This window comes from Typopeltis vanoorti, chromosome 23, assembly GCF_054136105.1.
Source record: "Typopeltis vanoorti isolate ZY-2024b chromosome 23, IOZ_Tvanoo_1.0, whole genome shotgun sequence".
NCBI classification, from domain to species: Eukaryota; Metazoa; Arthropoda; class Arachnida; order Uropygi; family Thelyphonidae; genus Typopeltis; species Typopeltis vanoorti.
In genome coordinates, this window is record NC_143571.1 from 11,858,139 (window position 1) to 11,883,656 (window position 25,518).

Consider the following 25,518-nt stretch of genomic DNA (forward strand, 5'->3'; position numbering starts at 1 on the left):
TCTCTGTTATATGCTAATTGACTGATCTCTGATGCGGAGAGTTGGGGAGAAACGGGGAGAATATTGCTGATGTATTTTCAATATTGAGGGGTCTGCCTCTTTTTCTTTTTCCATCTGTAGGGAAGTAGAGGACCAGAGCATCAAAAGATGCAAAGGGTGGATGTCTGAGTTGGTGGTGAGCCATTTTATTTGGTTTCTTTGAACAGTTCTGACTAGAGGATCTTGCTGGGTTTCATCTAATATAGTAGAGTTGGGAATGTGATCTTGCCAGGAATAATCCAGCATATCTCTTAGACAAGTAGTTCCAAAGCTATTTATAATATTGGTTGCTGCTTTTGTTGAGATGTTCCAGATCTGGGAGCCATACAGAAAGATAGACTGGCTGGTACACTTGTAAAGACGATTCTTCATCTGCTTTGAGATGAGGCTTGACTTCCATACTTTATTAAGACTTCTGTGGAACTGGAGTGCTTTCTGTTTTCTTGTCTTAATATCTGTTAAGGAATCTGAGATGTGTGATCCTAGGTATACAAAGTCCTCCACTTCGCCAAGGTGATCATTTTGATTTATATAGATGTGCTCTTAGATGTCATCTATCTGATTTTTTAATATCTTTGTTTTTTGGGAGTTTATTTTTAGTCCAAATATTTCTGCGGTTCTCCTAAGGCTGTTGAAGTGGTTTGGTGTATCTGTAATGTTGTAGTCAATGAGTACTATATCATCTGCAAAGCTCAGGTCTTCAAGGTGCATCTGTATATATGGGCCTTTGATGAGGATTCCAGATTTAACTTGAATCAATTTAAAATATAGTCAATCACTATGATGAATAGATATGGGGCCAGAGTATCTCTCTGTAGGACTCCTGTGGTGATGGAAAAACTGTCTGTTTTGTCTCCATTAACTAGTACTGTGGCTTGATATCCTTGTTTTGAGTGTATTGAGAGTATAAATTTCTACATTCTATGGTATATTTCCATTCTCAATCCATCAAGTCTAGGATTGGGAATGAAAATTTGAAGGCAGTTATTTCTTTCAATGTTATAAGTCTGGCCATTAAAACAGAATGATGATCTGCAAGAGGCTTTACTAGGCCAGTTAAGAAGATTGCTGTTTTCTGAGGATTTGAAAAAATCTGCTTTTAGTGAGCACAGAAAGGCTTTAAAAAAATGTCCTCGGTACTTGTGAGATCTTAATCATTGAAACTGATTTTCCTGATTATCTTTTCTTCTTTCCTGATTTTTGTCTTTTGTCTGCTATAGAAAGCAGCGGGGTTGGGAGGAGTCTGCAGCTCTTAGATGTAATCTAACTTTAAGTTCAGTTTCTTCTACTTTCCTTTTCTTTTAGCTGTATTTGTGTATTGATTCCTCTTATAATGTCTTGACAGTTACTTCCATATATTTAAGCATTTACAAACCAATGTATTTCTCTGTATAGAGTGCAGAAACTTCGCCTTTGTTTGTAAGCCCTTTCCCTCCCAGATTGGAGGGGGCAGTGCTTAATAGGTTTTAGTTAGTCTTTAAAGATCTCCAGGAAGTTCTCTGGTATCCTCCAAGGACCTGAACCAGTTGTCATTTAATCGTTAATGTTGTGATTGATTAGTGATGACTAATCAATCAAGTAATAATGATTGATAGGATGACTCTGTGATCTCTGATGTTAGTACCTTCTATTAAATTGACATGTCTTATATTTTTAACCAAATTCTGCAAATTTGTGGTTATGTAAGTCCTGTCCAGGACAGCTTGGGCCATTGGACCTAGCCAAGTAAACATTTATATCATCAGGATTTCTTTCCCTTCGTATGTCTGCAAGGTTCATGTTCCTGTAGAAGATCTTTAATTCTCTAATTCCAATATTTCCTATCTGAGGACATCCTCTGATCTCATCCTCCTGAGATTTTATCTATCCCCTAGCATAATGATGTTGGATGTGCCATGTAGGTACAGTTCTAAGGCTGAGATGAATGCCATTTGTTCCCTGGGATTGTTTGGTGAATAGATTCTCACAAGGCAAAAAGTCTTTCCCTGCTATCCCCAGCTGATGGCAATGATGCATCCATCTACATCACATTGTAGATTATAAAAGGTACCCAGAAGGATGAATTAATAAGGCAACACCGGTCACTGGTAAAGCAACAACCTAACCACTATGAGCTTAGCAGAAATTTCTTTGAGAAAGCACCAACATCATGATCACAAGAAAAACGTACTATTTGGTTGAAATGGAAGTTAATGTTATGGAGTATCATCAGCTTCCAGACATAGTATTAAGTTAGACTTGAAACCTCTAATGTTTAATGTAACAGTACTGACCATTATATAAAGATTGGTGTTTTTATTAACATTTGTTTGTATACTTTTATGTAGAGCATTCGTTTCTTAATTGTTTAGCTATTTGCCTGATGTTTTTGAATACTATCGGAAAGTCTAATACACTAGTATTTAGGAGGTCAGTGATCTCTTCCTCTCCCCATTTAAAATTATCCATTTGTTTTTTTTGAGTCTTTGCCTCCTGTTAAATGGAAATGTGGCTCCCCTATTTGCTTTTTCAATGTGGCTATTTATTTATTTATTTATTTTGGAAAGTACTTTTTCACTTTCCAGTTCTTTGATAATGAATTCTAAAAATAAAAAAAATCAGCTAATGTCTTTTATTTCCATATAGGGAGCAGGTGAGGCCAATTTAGCTCTGTCTAACTTTTGGAGAGTGAGTGGCAGTTCAATCTCCACTGATAGCCAATCAGAGATAGCTGGCCCAAGACTATCACTAATTATACGTGGTATTGGTGAAGAGAGGTGACTGACAAGTGCCACCATCTCGTGGTCCCTACTCAGTGGTGTAGCTAGAACTTTTGCTGCTCGGGGCTGTCCCTGAGTTTGCCACCCCTCTCAATACACACCAAAAATACTATAAAAAGTTAAAAAAACTATGTATAGGGAAATAAATGAAAACACTATGTTTATTTTTTAAGTAAAACTTTAATTTCAAAATACTAAAATGTTATTTTTCTTGCTTTTCTGTTAGCAAAATCATCGATGACATCGGCAAAGTCTATTTCATAGCAATGTAGGTAATTCTTAATCAGTTTTATTTAGAAAAACTCCTCTCACAACTAGCAACTTACAGCAATTGTGAAGAAAATTCAGTAATATTACAATATTTGGAAATGAGTTCTCGAGACTGTATTTTAGAATTAACTGCAAAAGTTCAAAAAGGTTAAAAGTTTCGCCCAGGGCAGACTGCCCCCTCTGCCTTCCCCTAGCTACTTCTTTGTTCCTACTCCTAACACCATGTTTACTGTCTGAAAATAGTGTGGGCTCCACAGTCGATTTTCTTGAGTTTCTGGGAGAAAAAACCCACCTGCCTGTGCCAGAGATCACTTAACTTGGGAACCAGTCAAAAAAAGTCTTAGTAAAAATTCCTGTAGTTGGCAACTAAAATCAAACTTATGATGCTCTCTTCAGGAATTTAGTGCCATGGAAGGCATATGCCACCTCCACTGAGCTACACAGATGCTTAATGAATAATGAATTTTGAACCTTTTATTTTTAAGCTCTTTGTAGCTTGTTCTTTGTCATTTGCTATTTTCCTAATCTTTGAAGTGGTACATGGTTTAATTTCTTTTCTTTCTTTTTTTTTATTTATTTATTTTTGTTCTTCGGCTCTTCTTGTAGTAGAACAACTTTTGAAGCCCATTATGTTTTCTTTTTACTTTTCTGCTGGCTTAAATGAAATTATTATTATTATTAGACATCCCCAGGGAGTCCAAAGACTTATTGAGGGAGGGCATCTGCTCTACAACTCTGTCTCCACCACTCAATCCACCAACTACACCAACGCCATTTACCACCACCCACCACCACTAGTATTTCCAAGGACAACCACAAACATCCATGCCCATGCGTGAATTGAAGGTGTTGCCCTCTAGATGTCCTCTAGTGAGATATCGACTTCTTGTGTTAAATGTCTATTTAGGGTAGAAGTTTTCTTTTTTGTAACAGCACCTAGGTGAGTCAGATCTAGGATTTGTCAGATTTCATCTGTCTAGCCTAGGCTAGATAGATGAAACTTTTTTCTTCCAAGTTGTTTCTCTAGTTGTTGTTCTAGTTCAGGGAAATTGGTGTCAGCAAAGGATGCATTTCCATCAGATGCAACAATTAGTTTGATGGTCTCTTTAGTTTTTTAAGTGCACATCTCATGTAGACAGTTATTAATCTAATGTGCATTGGACCTACATTTTCTACAAGGTGCAGGGCATTGACCTGGTATGTGCCCCATTCTTAGACAGTCGAAGCATTTAGCTTTTGGACACTCTGTGCCTAGATGGTTGTTGGCTCTACAGTGCAAACACTGTCTTCTAACTCCTGGGTAGTTTGCTACAGCTTTAACCTGTCCTATGAAACTATCAGGATCGTCACCAGATTAGATTGCGTCCTGAGGCAAACAATTAAATATCGCCCCTGATGGATTATAAGACAAAAATATAAGAAAATCTTCAATTGCTATTTTGTTTTTTTATTACAAGAGAAACATTAATGCAGAACAATTACATAATAATATTAATTAAATGTTTGCTCTACAGGGATATAGCACAATAAAACTGTTTTTAAGCTCTTCTAAATTTGAATTATAAGCTATGTCCGCATCTATCGATATAGTTGCTAGACCAACCAATCTTTCTTGGGTTATTGCTGTTCACAAATAATTTTTAATCAGTTTCAACTTGGAAAAACTTCTTTCCGTACTTGCTACACTAACAAGAATTGTTAACAATATCCTTAGGGCGGTGATTACGTTGGAATAAATTTCTACAAGTGGGGTCCCATATGGCTCAGTACTGGGACCTTTATTGTTTAACCTTTATATCAATGATATTGTCAGTGGATTGCAGGGGGATATTCAGTTGTTTGGGGATGATGAGAAGCTGGGAAGAGTTATTGGTAATAGTGCAGATGTGGTAGCCCTGCAAGTGGATTTGAATAAGCTAGATAGATGGGCAAATGAATGGGGTGTCAGTTTAATGCAGTAAAATGTAAGGTCTTGAGGTTTGGGACACATTGATGAATAGAGTATGGGAGGAATTAAACTGGAGGAAGTAGGGGAGACAAGAGATCTGGGGTTGATAATTGATAGAAACCTAAAATTCAGGATACATATTGCAAAGGTGGTGAAGACAACACAGGGGATTGATACAATAATGAGAAGGACACTGACCTGCAGAGATAAAAGGGTTATCATTCTGTTGTATAAGACTTTGATCAGACCACATTTAGACTATTGTTCTCAGATCTAGTCCCCAGGATTTCAAGGGGATAAATTAACTGTGGAAAGGGTACAAAGGCAATTAACAAAGATGGTGTCGGGACTGTACAATGTTAGTTATGAGGATCGGCTGAGGGAATGTGGACTGCAGAGTTTGGTGGATAAAAGAAGGAGGGGTGATATGCATAAGACTTTTAAACTGTTGAGAGGTGGTTACAGGGTTGACACTGGGGAGTTCTTTCGCGTAGTTGAACAGTGGGAAGGAGTCATGACAAGGGGCCATCCCTGGAAGTTACGAAAGGAAACTGTGAGAAAGTGGGTGAGGAGTGGTTTCTTTGCATGGAGGGTGGTTGAACCATGGAATGCATTGCCTGATAGAGTGGTGAGAGGGAGAACGGTTTAAGGAGTGGTATGATAGATTTTGTGTTTCCTAGGAGGGACCTCCCTTGATGAGTCTTGATTAACTTGTGTTTCTTAGAAAGGACCTCCCACGATGAGTCTTTTGACTCCATGGAGGCCTGAATAATAATAATAATAATATATATGATAAAATTTGGCGAGGACCACTTTTCTCTTGCGTTATATTTGAGAAAATTTTTAATTCTTCAAATAAATCTGTTGCATCTACATCAGATATTGTAAGATATCTTGTTGCTCTAATATGGTGCCTACCTCAATATGGCTCGACGAGCACCCTTAATTAAGCTGCACTATGAGGCAGGCTGCCTCTATGCTACACCCTGTCGACGGTACCAGAAACTATGTTGGGAACTTGCTGTTTCATTTCTGCTGTGAAGATTATGATTTTTCCATATTTCCATACCTTTTCTTGTGGACATTCCTCTTTGTGCATATCTTTGACTGTTCCCCATTTTGAGAAGAATTTATGTATGATCTTGTTTGAACTTTCAGTATATTCAGTTGGCAAAATTTCTATCATAATCATGCAAGCCTGATTTGCAATCATTATAGGAATGATTAAAGGTGGCGCTTTTTGGAATTGTCATGTTCAACCTTGTACTGAAGATGCCTATGATACCCAGATGCAAACTATACTAATAAATAATATTTTACGTGAGTTAATTCCGGTATTATAATTTATTTAAATAAAGGAAATAATTAACTGTGCCCGAGAGAGAGAGAGAGAGAGAGAGAGAGAGAGAGAGAGAGAGAGAGAGATGCTCCAGGAGAGCAGGGAGAGAACAGTAAGAAACTTAGGATCCACATCAGTGTGAGCCAGAAGAGATACCAAGTTTGAATTAATGCAGAAGTCATATATTTCTGATGTTCAAGTAGCAAAAAAAGGTGTATCACCTGATTATTAAAATTCTCTGGATTAGAGATAAGATATATAAAGTTTTTTTCACTTGATTTCAATTTAAATTAAACTTGCCAAGAAATTATATTCTTGTTCATTCTTTATCCAAGTGTAAGCACATAAGTAGTAAAAAGGTGTAATGTCTTATTATTAATATACTGTGAATTAGAGCTAATCGTTGAAAGATTTTTCACTTAGTTTGATTTTTTATTCACTTAGATTTTTTATTTTGAAACCTAGTAGCTCATCCCTGGAAGTTGTGTCATTTATGGTGACCTGGTATTGACCACCGCCAAAGAATGTAAAAGCATATATATTCTCTGTATCTACTGTTTCTTTTTATACTCTAATGACTTCTTTCACTTTGTGAACTCAGTGACTTCAAAACTCAAGGATTTACCCTTGGAGGTAAAGAACTGATTTTTTTAAAATTATTCTCTGCATTTAAAAAAAAGCTCTTTGTTCCGATAAGATCCTGTGGTGAGTTTTTGTGATTCACCACTAGCAAGAGTTAAAATCCTCTGCTTAATAGTACTTGCAACAAGAAATCGTGCACTGATAGACAAGTGCTTGCAAGTAAAAAGGAGGGAATTCTGTACTTAAAGTGCCTGAAAAAGGACTGCAAGATACCCTAAGAGGTACCCATTCTGTGGCCTCACAACTGCAACAAAAAAATAATAATAAAGGAAATACATTGAGTAGGCATATTTAAATAAATTATAATACCGGAATTAACTCGTAAAATATTATTTATTGGTATAATTTTCGCCTGGGTATCACAGGGATCTTTAGTACAGGGCTAAACAATAACTGACAATTCCAAAAGGCACCACCTAAGTAGCTAATGCAGGATAACTAAAAGAGATCATTAAATTTCCTAACTTATTAAAAAAAACTTACATAAAATAAAAAATAAATAAATAATTAATGAAATAATATATATATATTATATACAATTAAAAAAAGTTAATACTTTTTAAATCAGCTAATCTTTCCTATCTTCCACAAAGAGGATAGATGTAGACCATCGGATGTGTTTTTAAGTTTGGAGAGTGAAGTAAAGTTTCACATGTTTCTTTAAGCCGTTCCATGAGGAACTGACTTTTGTGAAGGACTCTTGTCTTGTTCCAATGAACTCTATATCTAGTGTTGATGGCATGCTCTGCAAATCCAGACTATCCAGGTTCAAGTTATTGAATATTTTATTTGGCTAGAAGAACACAAGTCTTATATTCAACACCTTGAATATGAACAGTGTGGACTTGCAGAGCATGCCACCAAAACACTAGACTTAGAGTTCATTGGAACAAGACAAGAGTCCTTCACAAAAGTTGGTTCCTAATGGAACGGCTTTATAAAGAAACGTGAAACTTTACTTTGTTCTCCCAACTTAAAGAGATCCAATGGTCTATGTCTATCCCCTTTGTGGAAGACAGTACTTTTTAAATCAGCTAATCTTTACTAACTTTTTTTAATTGTATATATATTGTTCAATGTATTGAACAATATATATTATTTAATTAATTATTTATTTATATTTTATTTTATGTAAGTTTTTTTTTAATAAGTTAGGAAATTTAATGACCTTTTTTAGTTATCTTGCATTAGCTACTTAGGTGGCGCTTTTTGGAATTATCATGTTCAACCTTGTACTGAAGATGCCTATGATACTCAGATACAAACTATACTAATAAATAATATTTTACCTGAGTTAATTCCGGTATTATAATTTATTTAAATAAAGGAAATAATAAACTTAACCGTGCCCGAGAGAGAGAGAGAGAGAGAGAGAGAGAGAGAGAGAAATGCTCCAGGAGAGCAGGGAGAGAACAGTAAGAAACTTAGGATCGACATCAGTGTGAGCCAGAAGAGATACGAAGGTTGAATTAATGCAGAAGTCATATATTTCCGATGTTCAAGTAGCAAAAAAGGTGTATCACCTGATTATTGAAATTCTCTGGATTAGGTTTCAGATATATAAAGTTTTTTCACTTGATTTCAGTTTAAATTAAACTTGCCAAGAAATTATATACTTGTTCATTCTTTATCCAAGTGTAAGCACATAAGTAATAAAAAGGTGTAACGTCTTATTATTAATATACTGTGAATTAGAGCTAATTGTTGAAAGATTTTTCACTTAGCTATAAGTGAAACACTTTTTCACTACTTGTGTATGGGAAATATATGACTTCTGCATTACTTTAACCTTCATATCTCTTCTGGGTCTAACTTCCACTGATGGGACTTAATAAAAGTTTAAACTGGTCTGGGTAGATACTTCACATGCGAACTGTGTTTGTTTGCTTACACTTGGATAAAGGATAAAGCAAGTATATAATTCTTGGCAAGTTTAATTTAATTTGCAGCCAATGAAAAAAAAAACTTTCTAAATCTTTCTCTAATCCAGATAACTTTAATAATAAGTGGATACACTTTTTTTCTACTTGTATATGACAAATATATGATTTCTGCATTAATTCAACCTTGTTGTCTGTTCTGGGTCTGTCTCCCACTGATAACATTTGTATAAGGTTTATCTTTCAGCTTGCTTGCTGGGGAGAAGAGTGATTCTGCTTGGTGTCAGATTTTGTCTGTTACTGAGTGTAGCTACTGATGAGAGTGATGAGTTTAGTAGTGATCTTTTTGGATCACTCTGACATTTAGAGTGACATAGATCACTCAGAGTTTTTTGGAGAGGTAACCCCTGCATTTTCCTCAATTTAATAATATTTGTCTTTTGGCTTGCTCACTTTCTGAGGAGTAGAGTAGAGCAGATCTGTAGTGGAATGAATCCGCTACTGAGTTTCCTGTCCTGGAGTGATAAGCTTAGAAGTAATCCTTTAAAGTCACTCAGATTTAGAGCAACCTTGTAAATCACACAGTTTTTTCAAAGGTACCCCTACCACACACATGCACAGTTTTAACAGGTCCTCAATAAAAGTCCAGTCTGGTCTGATTAGTGATCCCTCCCATGATGCATAGCATTATACACACCTGAAAGAATGTGTGCTTTGCATGATGTGATACTTAGACAATTAATGTGAAGTCTTTAGCCTCTAGTTGTGAACCCTGATTATCCAAAGTTTTTGGAGAAGATTAGGTTCTTTAATTTCATAGGTCCTTATGCTATTTCAGTAAGTTATTTCAATTGTGGGATTCTTTTATGCAAGTTGAGTAATTTATTTTCATCCTTAGTAGAGATTTCTAGTGTCATTTGAGTTGCTTTCTTAGCCACGGGCATTGTTGAATTTTAAAAAGAAGATTCAAAACGTTGAAAGACTTTCCTTAACTATGGGCAAAGTTTCTTTCAAACCTTCAGATTGGATTTGACAACTTCATTCTAAGCATCTTTAAAGGTTTTTTTACAGCATTCAAAATGCTGAAATTTTGTCCAACTCTTGAATCACTGGGCTATCTATCTTCTTAATCAGTAGTGTTTATCTGGGAAGAGTGTTGTTTGTTTGCAAAAGCACAAATATGTATATACCCTAGGTGGGCAAACTGTGGCTCGCGAGCCCATGCAGCTCCCAAAGCTACGCTGTGCGGCTTCCCAGACAATATTGGTTTTCATTGCTATTTTTCCAACTTAAAATGTTACAATTTTCATATTAATAATCTATAGTAGTATAGCATGTACCAATATTAGAATTTTTTATTTCATAAATGCTTTAAAGATAAGTAAAAAAAACAGATATTTTGAAATTTTAAATTTTTAGCTTTTAAATGGTACCGGTCAAAAGGGTTGTTAACGTGGATTTTATTATTGTATTTGGTTGGCAAAAAGTGTTTTGACATTTGATGGCCTGTGTCGCTCCAGCCAAAATTAGTTCCAAAAGTGACTACTATGATCGCTGCATTACCCACCGCCTCTGTTGCCTGGACTCTGCATCATCACTCTTCATGCAGTACACACAAGTTACGTGCTTCTGGTGGTAGTGGAACATGTGTAGTGTAGTGTAGATAAGTACTTTTCTGATTAATAAATACTTAAGATTGATTTAATGATCAATGCAAATGATGAATCAAGTAGGAAAATTACATACTGTCTCGTCTGTTGCCAGCATAAAAAAGTGACTCGTCCTGGACTTAGGCAGAGGGTCTAGGTCGAAAAATATGCTATAGTCTCTACTAGCTACAATGAAACCACCTACAGTGCACAATGATAGAAGGATATTAGTAGGAACATAAAACTGCAGAACTCTATGGGATGATGATAGATTGGATGAACTGATGAAGGAATTGGGCTATATAAAATGGAATGTTGTGGGCCTTTCAGAGATAAGGAAAGAAGAAACTCTCATGCGATTAAAAGATGGACATCTGCTCTACCACTGTGAATGTGACAGAAACTCAACTGGTGATGTAGGATTCCTAATAAATAAAACAATCAAGGACAATGTCCTGTTTGTTAATAAAATAACATCAAGAATAACTGAACTAAGTCTCTTCATAAATAAAAGATACCAACTGAAAATTATACAAATATACGCTCCAACTACAGACCATCCAGATGAAGAGGTAGATGATTTCTATGAAACATTAGAATCCACATTAAATAATTCTAAAGAATTCTACATAATTATAATGGGTGACTTTAATGCCTAGATTGGAAGCAGAGATGACCATCTGAACTCCATTGGTAAGAAAGACTTATTGAATTCGCAGAAGAAAATAACCTCTTTATTATGAACCGCTTTTTCAAGAAGAAAATCAACCGAAAATAGACTTGGAGAAGCTCAAATGGACAAACTTACAATGAAATAGACTTCATCCTCTCCAACAGAAGATATATAATAAATAATACTGAAGTGCTTAATAGATTCAATACCAGAAGTGATCATAGACTAGTAAGGGCAAAAGTATGGATCAGCAAAAAATGGGAATGGAATAAGCTCATAAGAAAAAAGGCCAATTTAGTGAATCTACAAAACCTCTACCACAATAAAAGCTGTTATAGAGAATCACTCAAAAATGAACTAAAAAGTTAAATACAGTTACTACCATCGATGATGCTAATGAAATCTTAACAAAATCTATCTTGAATTGTGCACTAGAAATAGGAGGTATAAAAAGGCACCAAAGAGAGGAAAAACTAAGACACCAAATGAAGAAAAGAAGAGATATAAAAAGAGATTTGATTGACACCAATAAAATAGAATATGCGGAAATTTGTAAAACTATACGTAAAAGGATGAAACATGAAATTAGATTGTATAATACTAGGAAAATTAAAGAAACAATAGTAATATGAAGGTCCTAAGACAAACATTAATCAGTTGGAACAAAGGAAATAGCTGCTGTAAGAGGAAAAAATAGTGAACTTATAAAAAATAGAGATGCAATAATCAGAAAGCATTTGATTCACTTAAAACATCTGCAACACTAAAAGCACTTGAAACCCAGGGAACTGAGAAACCATATATTGAAACACTAAAACATATTTACAATAACTTCTGTAATTAAATTATATAAAAACAGTGAAAAGTTTCCAATACAAAAAGGCATCCAGCAAGGCACCATATCTCCCAAATATTTTTTCTACAAGAAACTCAGATTTATCAATTAATACATTTACAGCTGCACTAGAAGAAGTCGTGATTGGGAAACAAAAGGAATAAACATAAATGGAGAAAGGCTGCATCATCTGAAATTTGTAGATGATGTTGTCCTAATAGCAGATAATCTTGTAGATCTGGAAGAAAGGCTAAATCAGCTAAATTAAGCCTCCAGAGTAATTGGATTAAAAATAAATAGAGAAAAAAACAAAAATAATGATGAATAAATACATAAACCATAGAACTGTTAAAGTTGAAAACTATGAAATAGAACAAGTTACTTCACTTGTATATTTGGGCCAATTGTTATCCTTTGAGGATTGCTAAAGAAAAGAAATTGAACAAAGAATTCACCTTGGATGGATGGCTTATGGAAAAATGAGAGACATATTCAGAAGTGACATCCCTATGAGTCTAAAAAGGAAAGCTTTCGACCAGTGCATACTTCAAATCCTAACATACGGAGGAGAAACATACACTTTAATAGAAGCCCTAAACAAAAAGTTGAAAACATCGCATGGAGAGAAGTACGCTAAAAATTAAGAGTAACATTAACAGATAGGAAGACAAATACCTGGATAAGATCTCAAACAGGTGTCATGGACATTGTAAAATACATTAAACAGGCTAAGTGGAGATGGGCTGGCCATATTGCCAGATGCAGTGATGGGAGATGGACTAGAAAAACAACAGAGTGGAGACCAATGGATGGAGCAAGACAAAGAGGAAGACCAAGAAGAAGGTGGAGGGATGAACTGGAACAAATTGCAGGAGTGAGATGGATGGGAGAGGCAGAAAAACCAAGTGTCTGGAAAACCATGGGGGACAAAGGTCCAGCAGTGGACAGAACCAAAAGGTTGAAGAAGAAGGGAAGATTGATTTTAGTGAAAGTTATAAAACCCTTGTTTAAAATGACTGAGCAACAGAGGAATATAAAATGGAAATACAAACAAGAAAAGAGAGTGTTTAACCAATAATGGAAGAACGATTGTGCTTTTACTGTTAAGGGTGAAAGGCTCTGTGTCTTATCTGTCATACAACCATCAGCCACTTTAAAGCCAGTAATTTAAATCACCACCATGAATGTGTTCATAAAAAGTTTGCATCTGAATTTCCTCCTGAATCAGAACTACAAAAAAACAAGATAAAACAATTGAAATATAATTTAGTCACTGAACAAAATAGCCTATTTTCTTTTAAGAAAAGAGTGATTTAGCTACTGAAGCTAGTTTGGTTATAGCTTGACTATTGCTTGAAGTAAACTACCTTACAGTCATGAAGAATTTGTAAAAAAGAATATTAGTGATGTGATTGCGATTGAGCTCAAAACTTAAACAGACAATAGAACAAATTCCTATCTCCTGCCACACTGCTGAGAGATGTATTTCTGAAATTAGTTCTACAATCGTGTGTTCATTGTGGAGTGATCTGAAAAGCTGTGTTGCTTTCAGCTTAGCATTGGATGAATCTACAGACATTCAAGATATCCCTCGGTTATATTTGTTTGCTATGTTACAAACAAAGGAAATGTAAAAGAAGAATTCTTAGACTTGATAAGCTTAAAGGAAACCACAACAGGTATTGACATCAAAAATGCACTTAACAAAGCTTTATTAAATGCTCAGCTACACTGCATAAACTTCTTAACATTGCAACAGATGGAGCACCAGCTATGGTAGGTCAAAATATTGGCCTAGTTTGGCAATTAGCACATGATATCAACTATCCTGAATGTCTCTTTATTCACCTTGAGCATGTCAGCCTGGCTGGCTGAGTGGTTAGCATATCCGCTCTCCAGCCTAAAGGCTGCAGGTTCGAATCCTACCGTGGGCATGGATGTTTGTGATTGTCTGTGGAAATACTAGTGGTGGTGGTTGGGGGTAGATGGTGTTGGTGTAGTTGTGGTCAGTTGGTGGACTGAGTGGTGGAGACAGAGTTGTAGAGCAGGTATCCTCCCTCGATGAGTCTTTGGACTCCCTGAAGGTGTCAAATAATAATAATTTAGTAAGCAAACACTTCAAGTTCAACAATGTCATAAATTGCATTTTAGAAATTAATTTTTAGTGGAATCTGTGGCATAGTAATTAAATAATAAAGTAACACGTAAAAACCACACTGATAACAACTGTATTTTAATAGGTGATCCACCAAATTTTTTGCCTGTATTCCATTCCTATTACTGTTACTCTTATGTTCCAACTCCTACAGTTTCTTCAACAGTCCGCAGAGCTCCTATTCCATACATTCCAGGAATCTTGGAACCTAGTAGAATTCTAAAAAAGTATCAATTGATTCCAACATATATTACTATCAACAAAATTTCTTCTTTATTATCTTCCAAAGGATAAACTGTCTTCTCTATCTTTGGCTGGCGTTTAACAAATACCTTGCGAATGCGGTGTCTCTTATTTTGGACAAACTGGCCATTCTTTGGAAAAAAGAATAAAAGAACATCAATATTATATTGATTATAACAAACCTCTGAAGTCTGGTCTGGTGCAGCACAGTATTGACTCTACTCATAGTGTCCAATGGGTTAAAGCAATTCTCCTCCATAGATGCAGATTCAAATATGAATGCTTGTTCAAAGAAAGTTGTGAAACTATCTTACACCGACTGAATTTAAATAGAAATGACCGTATGTCTCTCTCAAAGATCTGGTAGACTTTTATCTTATGTAAAAAACCATTTATCTTAATAGATTAAATTTGTTATTTCTATTATTTCCTAGCACACGGTAACAATTGTATTTTAATAGGTGATCCACCGAACGTTTTGCCTGTATTCCATTCCTATTACTGTTACAGACACTGAAGATGTACTATTCATTTTAGTACGAAATATCTGCCTTTTTACTAATTAAAGATATCACTGATTTTATGTGTTACTTTATTATTTAATTTTAGAAATTGTGAATTTCATTCGGGCAAGTGTAAAAACACACTGTGAATTTAGAAATTTTATTGAGGAGCTGGAGCTTGAAGAAAAGCCGTGACCTTTCATTCTACTGTATTGTAAGATGGCTATCAACTACCAATCTTTTGAATAAGTTTATTGCTCTTTTTGAACCAATCATAGCTTTCATGAAAGAAAAGAAAAGAAAAAGAAATGCCCACAACTAGAAGATCATGGATGGGTACAAATCTGATGTTCTTTACAAATGTAATGCAACACTTCCAATATTTAAATCTGGCACTTCAAGGAAGGAACAAAGTTATTACAAAACATGCCCAATCAGTTTTCAGAATAAAATAAAGCTTTTTTCAAAGAGATCTGGCAACAAAGAAATTCGAGCACTTTCCAACCTTAAATTAAGAATAACTGCTTTTTCTGATGCTGAAATTAAACACAGTAAACTGAAACAATAAGAAGGAAACTTAGAAAAACTTTTAATGATATTGAGAATAGATTTGAGAAACTAAAAAAGTTAAAGCCATGTTTTGAATTTCTTGTGAATCCTTTTGTGATTGATGTCATCAACAATGGATGTCCTGTTGTTGCACCTTTTACTTCAGATATTGCTCAATATAGACAGAGTTTATTGTGCTGCAGGAAGATGTGGGTTTGAAGCTAGTACATAAAAGCTCATCTGTAACTGACTTTTGGAAACAAATTCCAGAAGCAAAGTATCCCAATCTTCAGAAAACTGGCTTCCAAATACTCTCTGTTTTTGGGACAACTTACTGCTGTGAATCACTCTTCTCTGCAACGAAATTTGTCAAGTCAAAACATCTTGCTATCCTCACTAACAGCCACCTCACTAAGCTTCTTAGAACAGCTTTGACATCCTACCAGCCAGATTTTAAACTATTAACTGCACAAATGAAAACTCAATCAAAGCCTACTTCAACGAGTAGAGATTAAACATATTTTTCTTTGGTGAGTAGGACTACTATATAGTTGTATTTTTTATTATTTATAAATACAATTTTAAAGTAATATTTTCTGCAGCTCTTAAATATTCAAAAAAGTATGAAAAGTATTATATGTGGCTCTTATTACTGAAGAACTTGCCCATCCCTGGTATATACAATATTTGAGGACATAAAACATAGTTATTGGATAAAATATAAACCATGTTGATTCCCTTATGAGAGAAAAATCTAGCTCACACCCCCTTCTTAGCAGAATTCATTTTCAGCTTCCAAGGATGCCCTCTTGTCCTATTTCACCCTCCATAAAATGAAAAATTCTATCAACTGAAATCCTATATGACCCTTTCAGAAGTTTGTACATCTCAATCATATCACTCCTCCTTCTGTTTGCTAGTGTTTGCAGTCTACAAATTCTCCATTTGTCTTCATAATCAGTTTTCCATAACCGAGATATCATTTTTAACACTCCTTTGCACTTTCTCCCCACAGCATCAGAACCACAATGGAAATCAGGAGCACCAGACCTTTGCACAATAGTCCAACTGAGGTCTTATCGAGGCCTTGTAAAGAGAGAAAATGACAATGTAACTCAATATTACAGCACAATATTTTAAATTTTGAAATTTTTTTTCAGTTAAACATGTATATTTTTTGAAAAATTAGCATAGTTATTATTTTATATTTCAGAGTCTTCTTCTGAATATGTTATCAGCCTAAGAGCATTTAACCAAGTTGGTGATGGGAGACCAATATATGAAACTGTGAAAACGCTTATTGAAACAAGTGAGTATGGTTTATATCATTATGTATAAGGTGCATGTACAGGTGTGTGTGTGTGTGTGTGTATGTAACATATGTCAACAGGACACGATTTCAGGTGGGTTGTTCAAAAATTATCTGACTGATGTGATTGTAAAGAATAAATTTTATACCTACATGCTTTGGAATTTTGTCTTATTCAGAATAAGTTCTTTCTTCTGCAGTATACTTTTCTGATTTTTCTATTTTTGGAAACATTTATCACGATCTGGTTTCCAAGTATCCATAAAGAGATAGTATTGTATGGGGATTCAGTATTAAGGGGTGTACTTAATGAGAAAGTGAAGAAAGCATGCTTTCCAGGGTCAAAAATAGAGGATGTTAGTAATGATGTAAGTATCCAGAATAATGGAGTGAACAACTTGATTGTATCGGCTGGCACAAATGATTTGAAAAGCGAAAAATATGCAGTGAGAGAAGATATGAAATAGTTGTTAGTGGAAGCAAAAATGAAGTGCAAGAAAGTAATAATTGTGAGTCTGATGCCTCTGTATGATTATTATTATTATTCAGGCCTCCATGGAGTCAAAAGACTCATCGTGGGAGGTCCTTCCTAAGAAACACAAAGTCTATCAAGACTCATCGAGGGAGGTCCCTCCTAGGAAACACAAAGTCTATCATACCGCTCCTTGAATGCATTGACCGTTCTCGTTCTCACCACTCCATCAGGCAATGCATTCCATGGTTCATCCACCCTCCATGCAAAGAAACCACTCCTCACTCTCTTTCTCACAGTTTCCTTTCCACAGTTTGCTGTTCAACCAAGCAAAAGAACTCCCCAGTGTCAACCCTGTAACCACTTCTCAACAGTTTAAAAGTCTCAATCATATCACCTCTCCTTCTTCTATCCATCAAACTCTGCAGACCACATTCCCTCAGCCGATCCTCATAACTAACAATGTACAGTCTTGGCACCATCTTTGTTATCCGCCTTTGTACCCTTTCCACAGTTAATTTATCCCCTTCAAATCCTAGGGACCAGATCTGAGAACAGTAATCTAAATGTGGTCTGCTCAGAGTCCTATACAATGGAATGATAACTATTTTATCTCTGTAGGTCAGTGTCCTTCTCATTATTGCAGCAGTCCTCTGCGTTACCTTCATTACCTTTGCAATATGTCCAGTAAATTTCAGGTTTCTATCGATCATCAAACCCAGATCTCTTGTCTCTCCTACTTCCTCCAGTTTAACTCCTCCCATAGAGTATGCAGGGTCCCAAACCTCAAGACCTTACATTTTGCTGCATTAAACTGACACCCCATTCATTTGCCCATCTATCTAGCTTATTCAAATCCTCTTGCATGGCTACCACATCTCCACTATTACTAATAACCCTTCCCATCTTCGCATCATCTGCAAACAATCGAATATCCCCTTGCAATCCATGGACAATGTCATTAATATAAAGGTTAAATAATATAGGTCCCGGTACTGAGCCCTGTGGAACCCCACTTGTAACCTTCTGCCTCTTTGATATTGCTCCACCATTCACAACTCTCTGATACCTATCAGACAGCCAATCCTGAATCCAGTTGACCAATCTGACATCCAGACCCATATGCTGCAACTTGAATATCAGCTTATCATGTGGCACCCTGTCAAATGCCTTTGCTAAGTCTAGGAAAATGGCAGTATATGTCTTTCCCTCATTTAATGCTCTTGTAACTTTATCATAAAAGGCTATCATATTGCTAAAACAAGAGTGCCCTTTCACAAATCCATGTTGACTCTCACAGATAACATTACCCTCATCTGCCCAATGCTGTATGCGGTCCCTCACTACTTTCTCCAAGATCTTACTAACTACTGATGACACACAAACTATCCTATAATTAGACACTTCCAGTCTGCTACCATCCTTATGCAGTGGCACTATCTTACCTTCCTTCCATTCCTTGGGTATCTTTCCTGTTGCCAGACTTTCATTGAAACGCCAGGTCAACGGCACTGTCAGTTCCTTAGCACATTCTCTCAAAACTCGTGGTGAAATACCATCCAGTCCCATAGTTTTACTAACACTCTCCTTCTACACCTCTAAAACTCGAACCTGCTCTATCCCTCTAAAATTCAAATTGACTCCTCCAGGATGAAATACTCCAATAAAGTGTTCATTGAACAATTCCACTATGTCCTCTGCATCAGTCACTCTGTTCCTGTTTTTATCCCACAATGTCATTCTTCCACAGTCATTTCTCCTCCTATTGGACACATAGCTAAAATATTCCCTAGAATTTTCCTTGGATCTAAGGGTCAATCTTTTCTCATATTCCAGTTTCGCCTTCCTTACCATAATAGTCACTCTTCTAGCCTGTGTCTTATATTCTTCATGCATCTTCTCTTCACCTGTCTCCTTATATCTCTTCCATACCCTCTTTTTTGCATGTAGTTCCTGTTTAATATTATTTGTCATCCAGTTTACTCCAAATTGTGTCCTCTTCTTCACTCGTGGAACTAGGACAGAACTGAGAAGAAGGGCCATTATTATCAATGAGTCAGTGAGAAGATTGTGCATGGGGGAATTGTATACAGTTTATTGTTTCAATTTCAGTTTATTGTTTATAATTTCAACAGTTTGATGGTTGAAAAGACTTATATATGCCTGACAGACTACATTTGAATGGTTTTGGAGTGATGTTTGGAGAAAGTGTTGGAGTATGGTAGTGCAAAATGAGGGAAGCTGGAGATATTAGGGAGGATGAAATCAAGCATGTGTCTGGCTACCCCTGTGATAAATGAGCATGGGTATAGTAGTGCAGGATTTCACAGGTATCAAATTTAAACGGGTTGGTAATGACATTACACAAGGGTAACTATGGGTACAAAGGGAGGGACATTGAAATGCATGCACAAATACAAGAAGTATCAGGAATAAGGGTGAGGAGTTTTTGGAATTGGTAAGCTCAACTTGTCCAAAAATTATAGGCATCAGTGAGACCTGGTTGATTGAAAATGATATAGTTACAGGGATAGAATGTAAAGAGTGTTGTATTTTCAGGGAAGATAGAAGGAAGAAGACAGGAGGTGGGTTGTTGCTGATGGTAGCTACAGAATTACAACCAACAAAAGTAGAAGTTAAAGAGGATATTAGGTCTGAGGGAGATGTCATGTTGGAGGCTTAATGGATTTTTTACAACACTCAAAAAGAGTTAAAATAGAATTTAATGCTTCCTATATTTCGTCCTAGTCACTAGGACATCTACGGGGATTACAAAAACAATTAATGTAACATATACACAAATAACAAACAATACTAAGCCCAACCACGTGGGTGACGCTAAAGTCCTATCTAGGTAGAGCGCCCTCTAAGGGCAGTAGTAGGTGGCCTGGAATGTAAGGTGGGAACTCTGGTGATGAGTGTTTCCCAAATCTTCGGAAGCTTAATGCAACCGTATTTATTGAGATTTGGTTGGTTTTTGAGAGCTGCTGCCGCTTCTAAGAAAAGTCTCTCTTTCTTGAATTTGCTGTGGTGGAGCATGGTGGTTTTCTTCCATGATACCCTGTGGGTGGTGTCCAAAACATGGTCAGCCAAGCCTGAATGGCCATAGTTGTGTTTGAAGATGTACGACTTGTGTTCCTCTAGACGGATGGATGCTGATCTGCCTGTCTGTCCAAAGTACGCCAGCTTACAGGAACAGGGTACTTTGTAAACTCCAGGCAGAGAGAGAGGAGGGAGCTGATCTTTCATAGAATGGATAAGGGTAGCAAGTTTGCGGTGGGGCTTATATGCTGTGTGTAGGTTGTACTTTTTTAGTATCTTGGCTATTTTTTCGGATGTGCCATGGATGTAGGGTATGGTGATGGCATTTTTAAGATCTTGTTGACGAGAAGGACGGGGAATGGAGGAGGAGTTGATTATTTTTTTTTTTGATACTGTGATCGCTGTAGCCATTGGAGAGGAAAGTGCTGTGTATGTGGTTAAGCTCAGTAGTGAGGGCGGTTCCACTGGAACAAAGACTGTGGGCTCTCTTGGTAAGGGTTTTAATAATGCCATATTGTTGAGAGGGGTGGTGGTGGGAGAGTTTGTGAATGTATCTGCCTATGTGTGTGGGTTTTCTGTATACGGTGAAGGTAAGTGTATCATTAGGCAGGCGTGTGACTAAGGTGTCTAGGAAGGGTAAACAATTGTTCTTTTCCTTTTCCATAGTGAACTGGATTCTTGGATGTAGACTATTGAGATGACTGAGGAAGGAGTCTAACGTGTCTGGACCATGAGGCCAAATAGAGAACACATCATCTACATATCTTAGCCAGATAGAAGGTTTGAGTGGGGCTGAGTCTATGGCTCGTTTTTCGAAATCTTCCATATAGAAATTGGCAGGGGGGGGTGAGAGGGGGGAACCCATGGCAGTTCCCTCTATCTGCTTGTAGATTTTGTTGTTCCAAGAGAAATACCCAGAGTTAATGGCAAAGGAAAAGAGATCTAAGATGTCAGAGGGAAAAACGTTTTCTAAGAGAGATAAGGTGCCAATTAAGGGAATATTGGTAAACAAAGAGGAGATATCAAAGCTTAACAATATGTCTGTCTTATTCAAGGTTAAATTTTCTGTGAGGGTTTTAAAGTGGGTCGAGTTTTTTATATAGGAAGGGGACCTTCCAGTGAGGGGGATCAGAGAGTTGGCCAGCTGTTTAGATAGTCTGTAGCAAGGTGCATTGGTGGCATCTACTATAGGCCTGAGTGGGGAATTGGGTTTGTGGATTTTTGGTAAACCGTATATTCAGGGGGGACAGGAGCGGAAAGGTTTAAGTTTTTTCGTGACGTCAGGGGGCCAGGAAGATACTTTTTTGAGTAAGATTTTTAGTTTCTTAGCTTGTGTTTTTGTGGGGTCGTGTTCTAGCGGGATGTAGGTAGCGCGATCGCGGATGATAATGTTCATTTTACGATTGTATTCACTGGTATTAAGAACGACTGTGGCATTACCCTTATCCGCTCTGGTGATGATGATACTTTTTTCTTTACATAGTTTCAGGAGAGCTGTACGTTGGGCATATGATAAATTACTTTTTGGCAGCGAAGAATGCGCGAGGATGTTGGCTACGTCAAGTCTGATGTTGTTAGCTATCTCTGACGGTAAGTGACTGATTCCCCGTTTGATGTTCACCATTACGTCAAGCACCGGCACTTCCTTCGGAGCGACGGCAAAATTACGGCCGAGGCAAAGGGCGCTGATGGCATCGTCGTTGAGCCTTTTGGAAGAGAGGTTTTTTACTGTCCGGAGCGGTTGAATTTGTGGTTGTGGTTTGTTTTTCACAAGGTTGCTATATTTCTTGATGTGTTTATTTTTTATTTTTTGGAATTCTCTCTGTGCGGAATTTTCCGAAATGCCAGAGAAAATCGACCAAAGTTCAGGGTTAAGAACGGTGGAGAGCTCCGAATGTAAGAAGCCAATGACGGCATTCGTCACTGCGAGGGTAGCACGTGTAGAGGCGATTTGCTCGCGGAGTAATGCCCGACTGGCACGGTTATATATACGAAGTGCTTTTTTGGAATGGAGGGAGATGGTTCATTTGAGGCTGTCTGGTTTGAGATAGAGGCAAGTAGGACAAAATACGTTGATGGGTGCTGCTGTAGACCTCTAGGTCCACAAGAATATGTAGATGCCATGTATTGCCAAATCAGCACAATGAGTATAGGTCGAGCAATTATTATGAGAGACGTTTACTACGTGGACATCGATTGAAATGTCCCCATAGTTATGGTGACATTTCATGGATTTCAGGGTGTTACATCTGATAGTAGCATCAGGAGATCTATCAATAACCAAGGCAGACACTTTGCCTCCAACTGGGGAGAGTGACCATGCGGTCTAGTTGTGGAAAGTTGCTAAATGCGTGGAGTTCTCTGTCAAGAAGGGGTTTTATATTCAACTACGAGGCTGGTGATTTTGAGAGACTCATGAGTCCTCTTGGAACAGTGCCATGGCTTGAGAAGCTACAAGGAAAGAATGTCAGTAGAGCAGCATGGCAAGTGGTCAGAGATTGCTTGAGAGAAGCAGTATCAGATTGCATATCCAAGGTCAGGAGAATAAACCAAGTTGGAATTATGTGGATGAGTAGGGATATAAAGCAAGAGCTGAAAAAAAAAAAATATATATATATATATATATATATATATATATACGTGTGTGTGTGTGTGTGTGTTGCCAGCCTGACTTGCCGAGTGGTTAGTGTGCCTGCTCTCCGGTCAAGAGGCCGCAGGCTCTAATCCCACCATGGGTATGGAGTTTGTGATTGTCTGTGGAAGTACCAGTGGTGGTTTGGTCGGCAGTAGATGATGTTGGTATAGTTGCGGTCAGTTGGTGGATTGTGAATGGTGGAAGCAGAGTTGTAGACTAGATGTCCTCCCCAATGAGTCTTTGGACTCTCTGGAGGTGACAAATAATTATAATATTGTGGAGGAAATATAAAGGAAAAAGTGATCAGCATAATCATGAGCAGCACAAAGTGACTAGTATGTTAAGGAAGGTCAAATCGGACTATAAGAGAGAATTAGCTAGACAGGCCGAAGTAAATCAAAAAGAGTTTTTTTGTTATGTGGCAAGTAACAGGAAAAATGACTATGCTAGAATAACTTTAAACAGTGCTCCTGGTAGGAAGGTGACTGAAACAAAAGAAATAGTTGAGTTGCTGAGATCATTTTGCAAAGGTATATCTTCGAGTTGGTGATTTTACAGTTGCTGATGTTACAGAGTGCATATCAGCATTGAGGGAGATGAACAAGAGGTGTTCAGCATATTAAAAAATATGAATGGGGACACAGCAGTGGGATTGGATGGCATATCAGCTCATGTAATATATGCGTGTGCAAGAGAATTGGTATTGCCTCTGACAAAGTTCTCAAATTAAGTCTCAGCTTTGGCAGGGTTCCAAGGTTAAGAAAGAGGGTAAGATAGTTCCATTGCATAAAGATGGTTCCAAGACAGTAGCAAACTACAGACCAATTAATATATCTGGAGTGCTTGTTAAAGTATTGGAAAAGTTGATGAAAAGTAAAATACAACAGTAGGTGGGTAGGGATGAGACACTCTATAGCGGACAGCATGGCTTTGTAAAGGATAGGTCCTATTTTAGAAACTTATTCACATTTTATAATAAAGTGACCACAGAATTGGATAATGGTAATGGCTACGATACTGCTTGACTTTGCCAAGGCATGCTTCCCACTATAGAGTGTCACATCCCTACCCACCTACTCTTGTATTTTAGCTTTCACCAACTTTTCCACTACTTTAACAAGCACTCCTGATATATATTAATTGGAAAACTATTACACAAACCGAAGAGGATGGGAATGGATTTGAGACTAGTACTATGGATGGGAGATGGCTGATTGATAGATACCAGAGAGTAGTATATGTTGGAGTGGAGTCTAGGAGAATGATGGTGACTAGTGGAGTACCTTAGGGTTCAGTACTAGGGCCACTACTCTTTAATTTGTATATCAATGCCATACGGAAGATTTGCTGCAAAACTGGGGGGGGGGGAGCAATAGTTGATAAAGGTAATGTAGATATTCTACAAGATTATTTAAATAAATTGGCATTGTGGAAAAAGGATAATGTTTGTCAAGGGCTATGTACTGAGAATAATGGTGGACAAAAATTTAAAGATCAGAGCGCATATTGCAAAAGTTGGTAAAATAGCTCAACAAATTACTTGGATGTTGAAAAGCACACTAATAAGTAAAGATAAGGAAGTTATTATCCCTCTTTATATGGCTATGAAGATATACGGTTAAAAAGATTCAGAGATGAGTGACCAAGATGCTGACAAGACTGTGAAATACTCCTTACAAGGATTAGTTGAAAGTTTGTGAGTTACAAAGTTTAGTTGATAGGCGGAAAAGATAGAGAGACATAAGAGAAACTTTAAAGATATTAAAGGGGTTTTATAAAACTGAAGCAAGTGAAATTTTTCAATATATATATATATATATATATATATATATGACAAATAGTTAGAGAACTAGTGGCCATCAATGGAAGTTGTGTAAGATTGTGGTTAGTAGGGGTGTGCAGACCAGATTTTTTGCATGGAGAGTGGTGAGTGAGTGAGTGGAATAGATTGCCATAATTGGCAATCTATTGGATTGGATTCAAGGAGAGGTATGATAGTATTTGTGTGTATGATGGTTGATTTGCATCTCCCACAATGAGTCTCTGGACTCCATGGAGATGACATAAATAATAATAATAATATCAAATTTCATTTAGCAGTCTCATCATATCTCTGGCCTTGCACAATTTTTTTGAACTTGGGGAGGTAGGAGATTTATACTGAGCTGAATCCAAAGCCAGTTAACATGGAAGCTGTTGAATTTATAGTGCACTTTTTATCATAACTCATTTTCAGAACAAGGCCAAATGGCAAATATGTCATGTACATAGCTTACCTAGAAAGAGAATTGAGGATGAATGATTGAAAACACAATATATTCTAGATGGTGTAAATAATAATTAGTGAAGGATGGGGACAGAGGACTCTTGGTTGTATCTTCAATCTGTTTATAGATCTTTATTCAGCTAAGATATCTTGATTGTATAATGAATAGTGATTATCTTCACATACAGTCAAATTCACTGTTCCTTAAGATTGGCTAACACTGTTGTCAAATAGTGTTAGCCAAGCCAGTGTTAAGGGTTAAGTGAAATGGTGTCAAGGCTAACTAAAATGTTAGAAGCTTGTATGAAAA

The 25,518-nt window shown here is 36.9% G+C and overlaps 1 protein-coding gene across 6 annotated transcripts in view; it reads left to right on the top strand.

The window, feature by feature from the left end:
* Positions 1-25,518, top strand: part of fra (neogenin protein frazzled) — a 535,028-nt gene that overhangs the window by 313,881 nt on the left and 195,629 nt on the right. For all 6 annotated transcript variants that reach the window (XM_090412604.1, XM_090412608.1, XM_090412609.1 and 3 more), the window contains exon 15: positions 16,698-16,793. In XM_090412604.1, the coding sequence (XP_090268730.1) occupies positions 16,698-16,793 (96 nt within the window). The remainder of the gene's footprint in view (positions 1-16,697; positions 16,794-25,518) is intronic.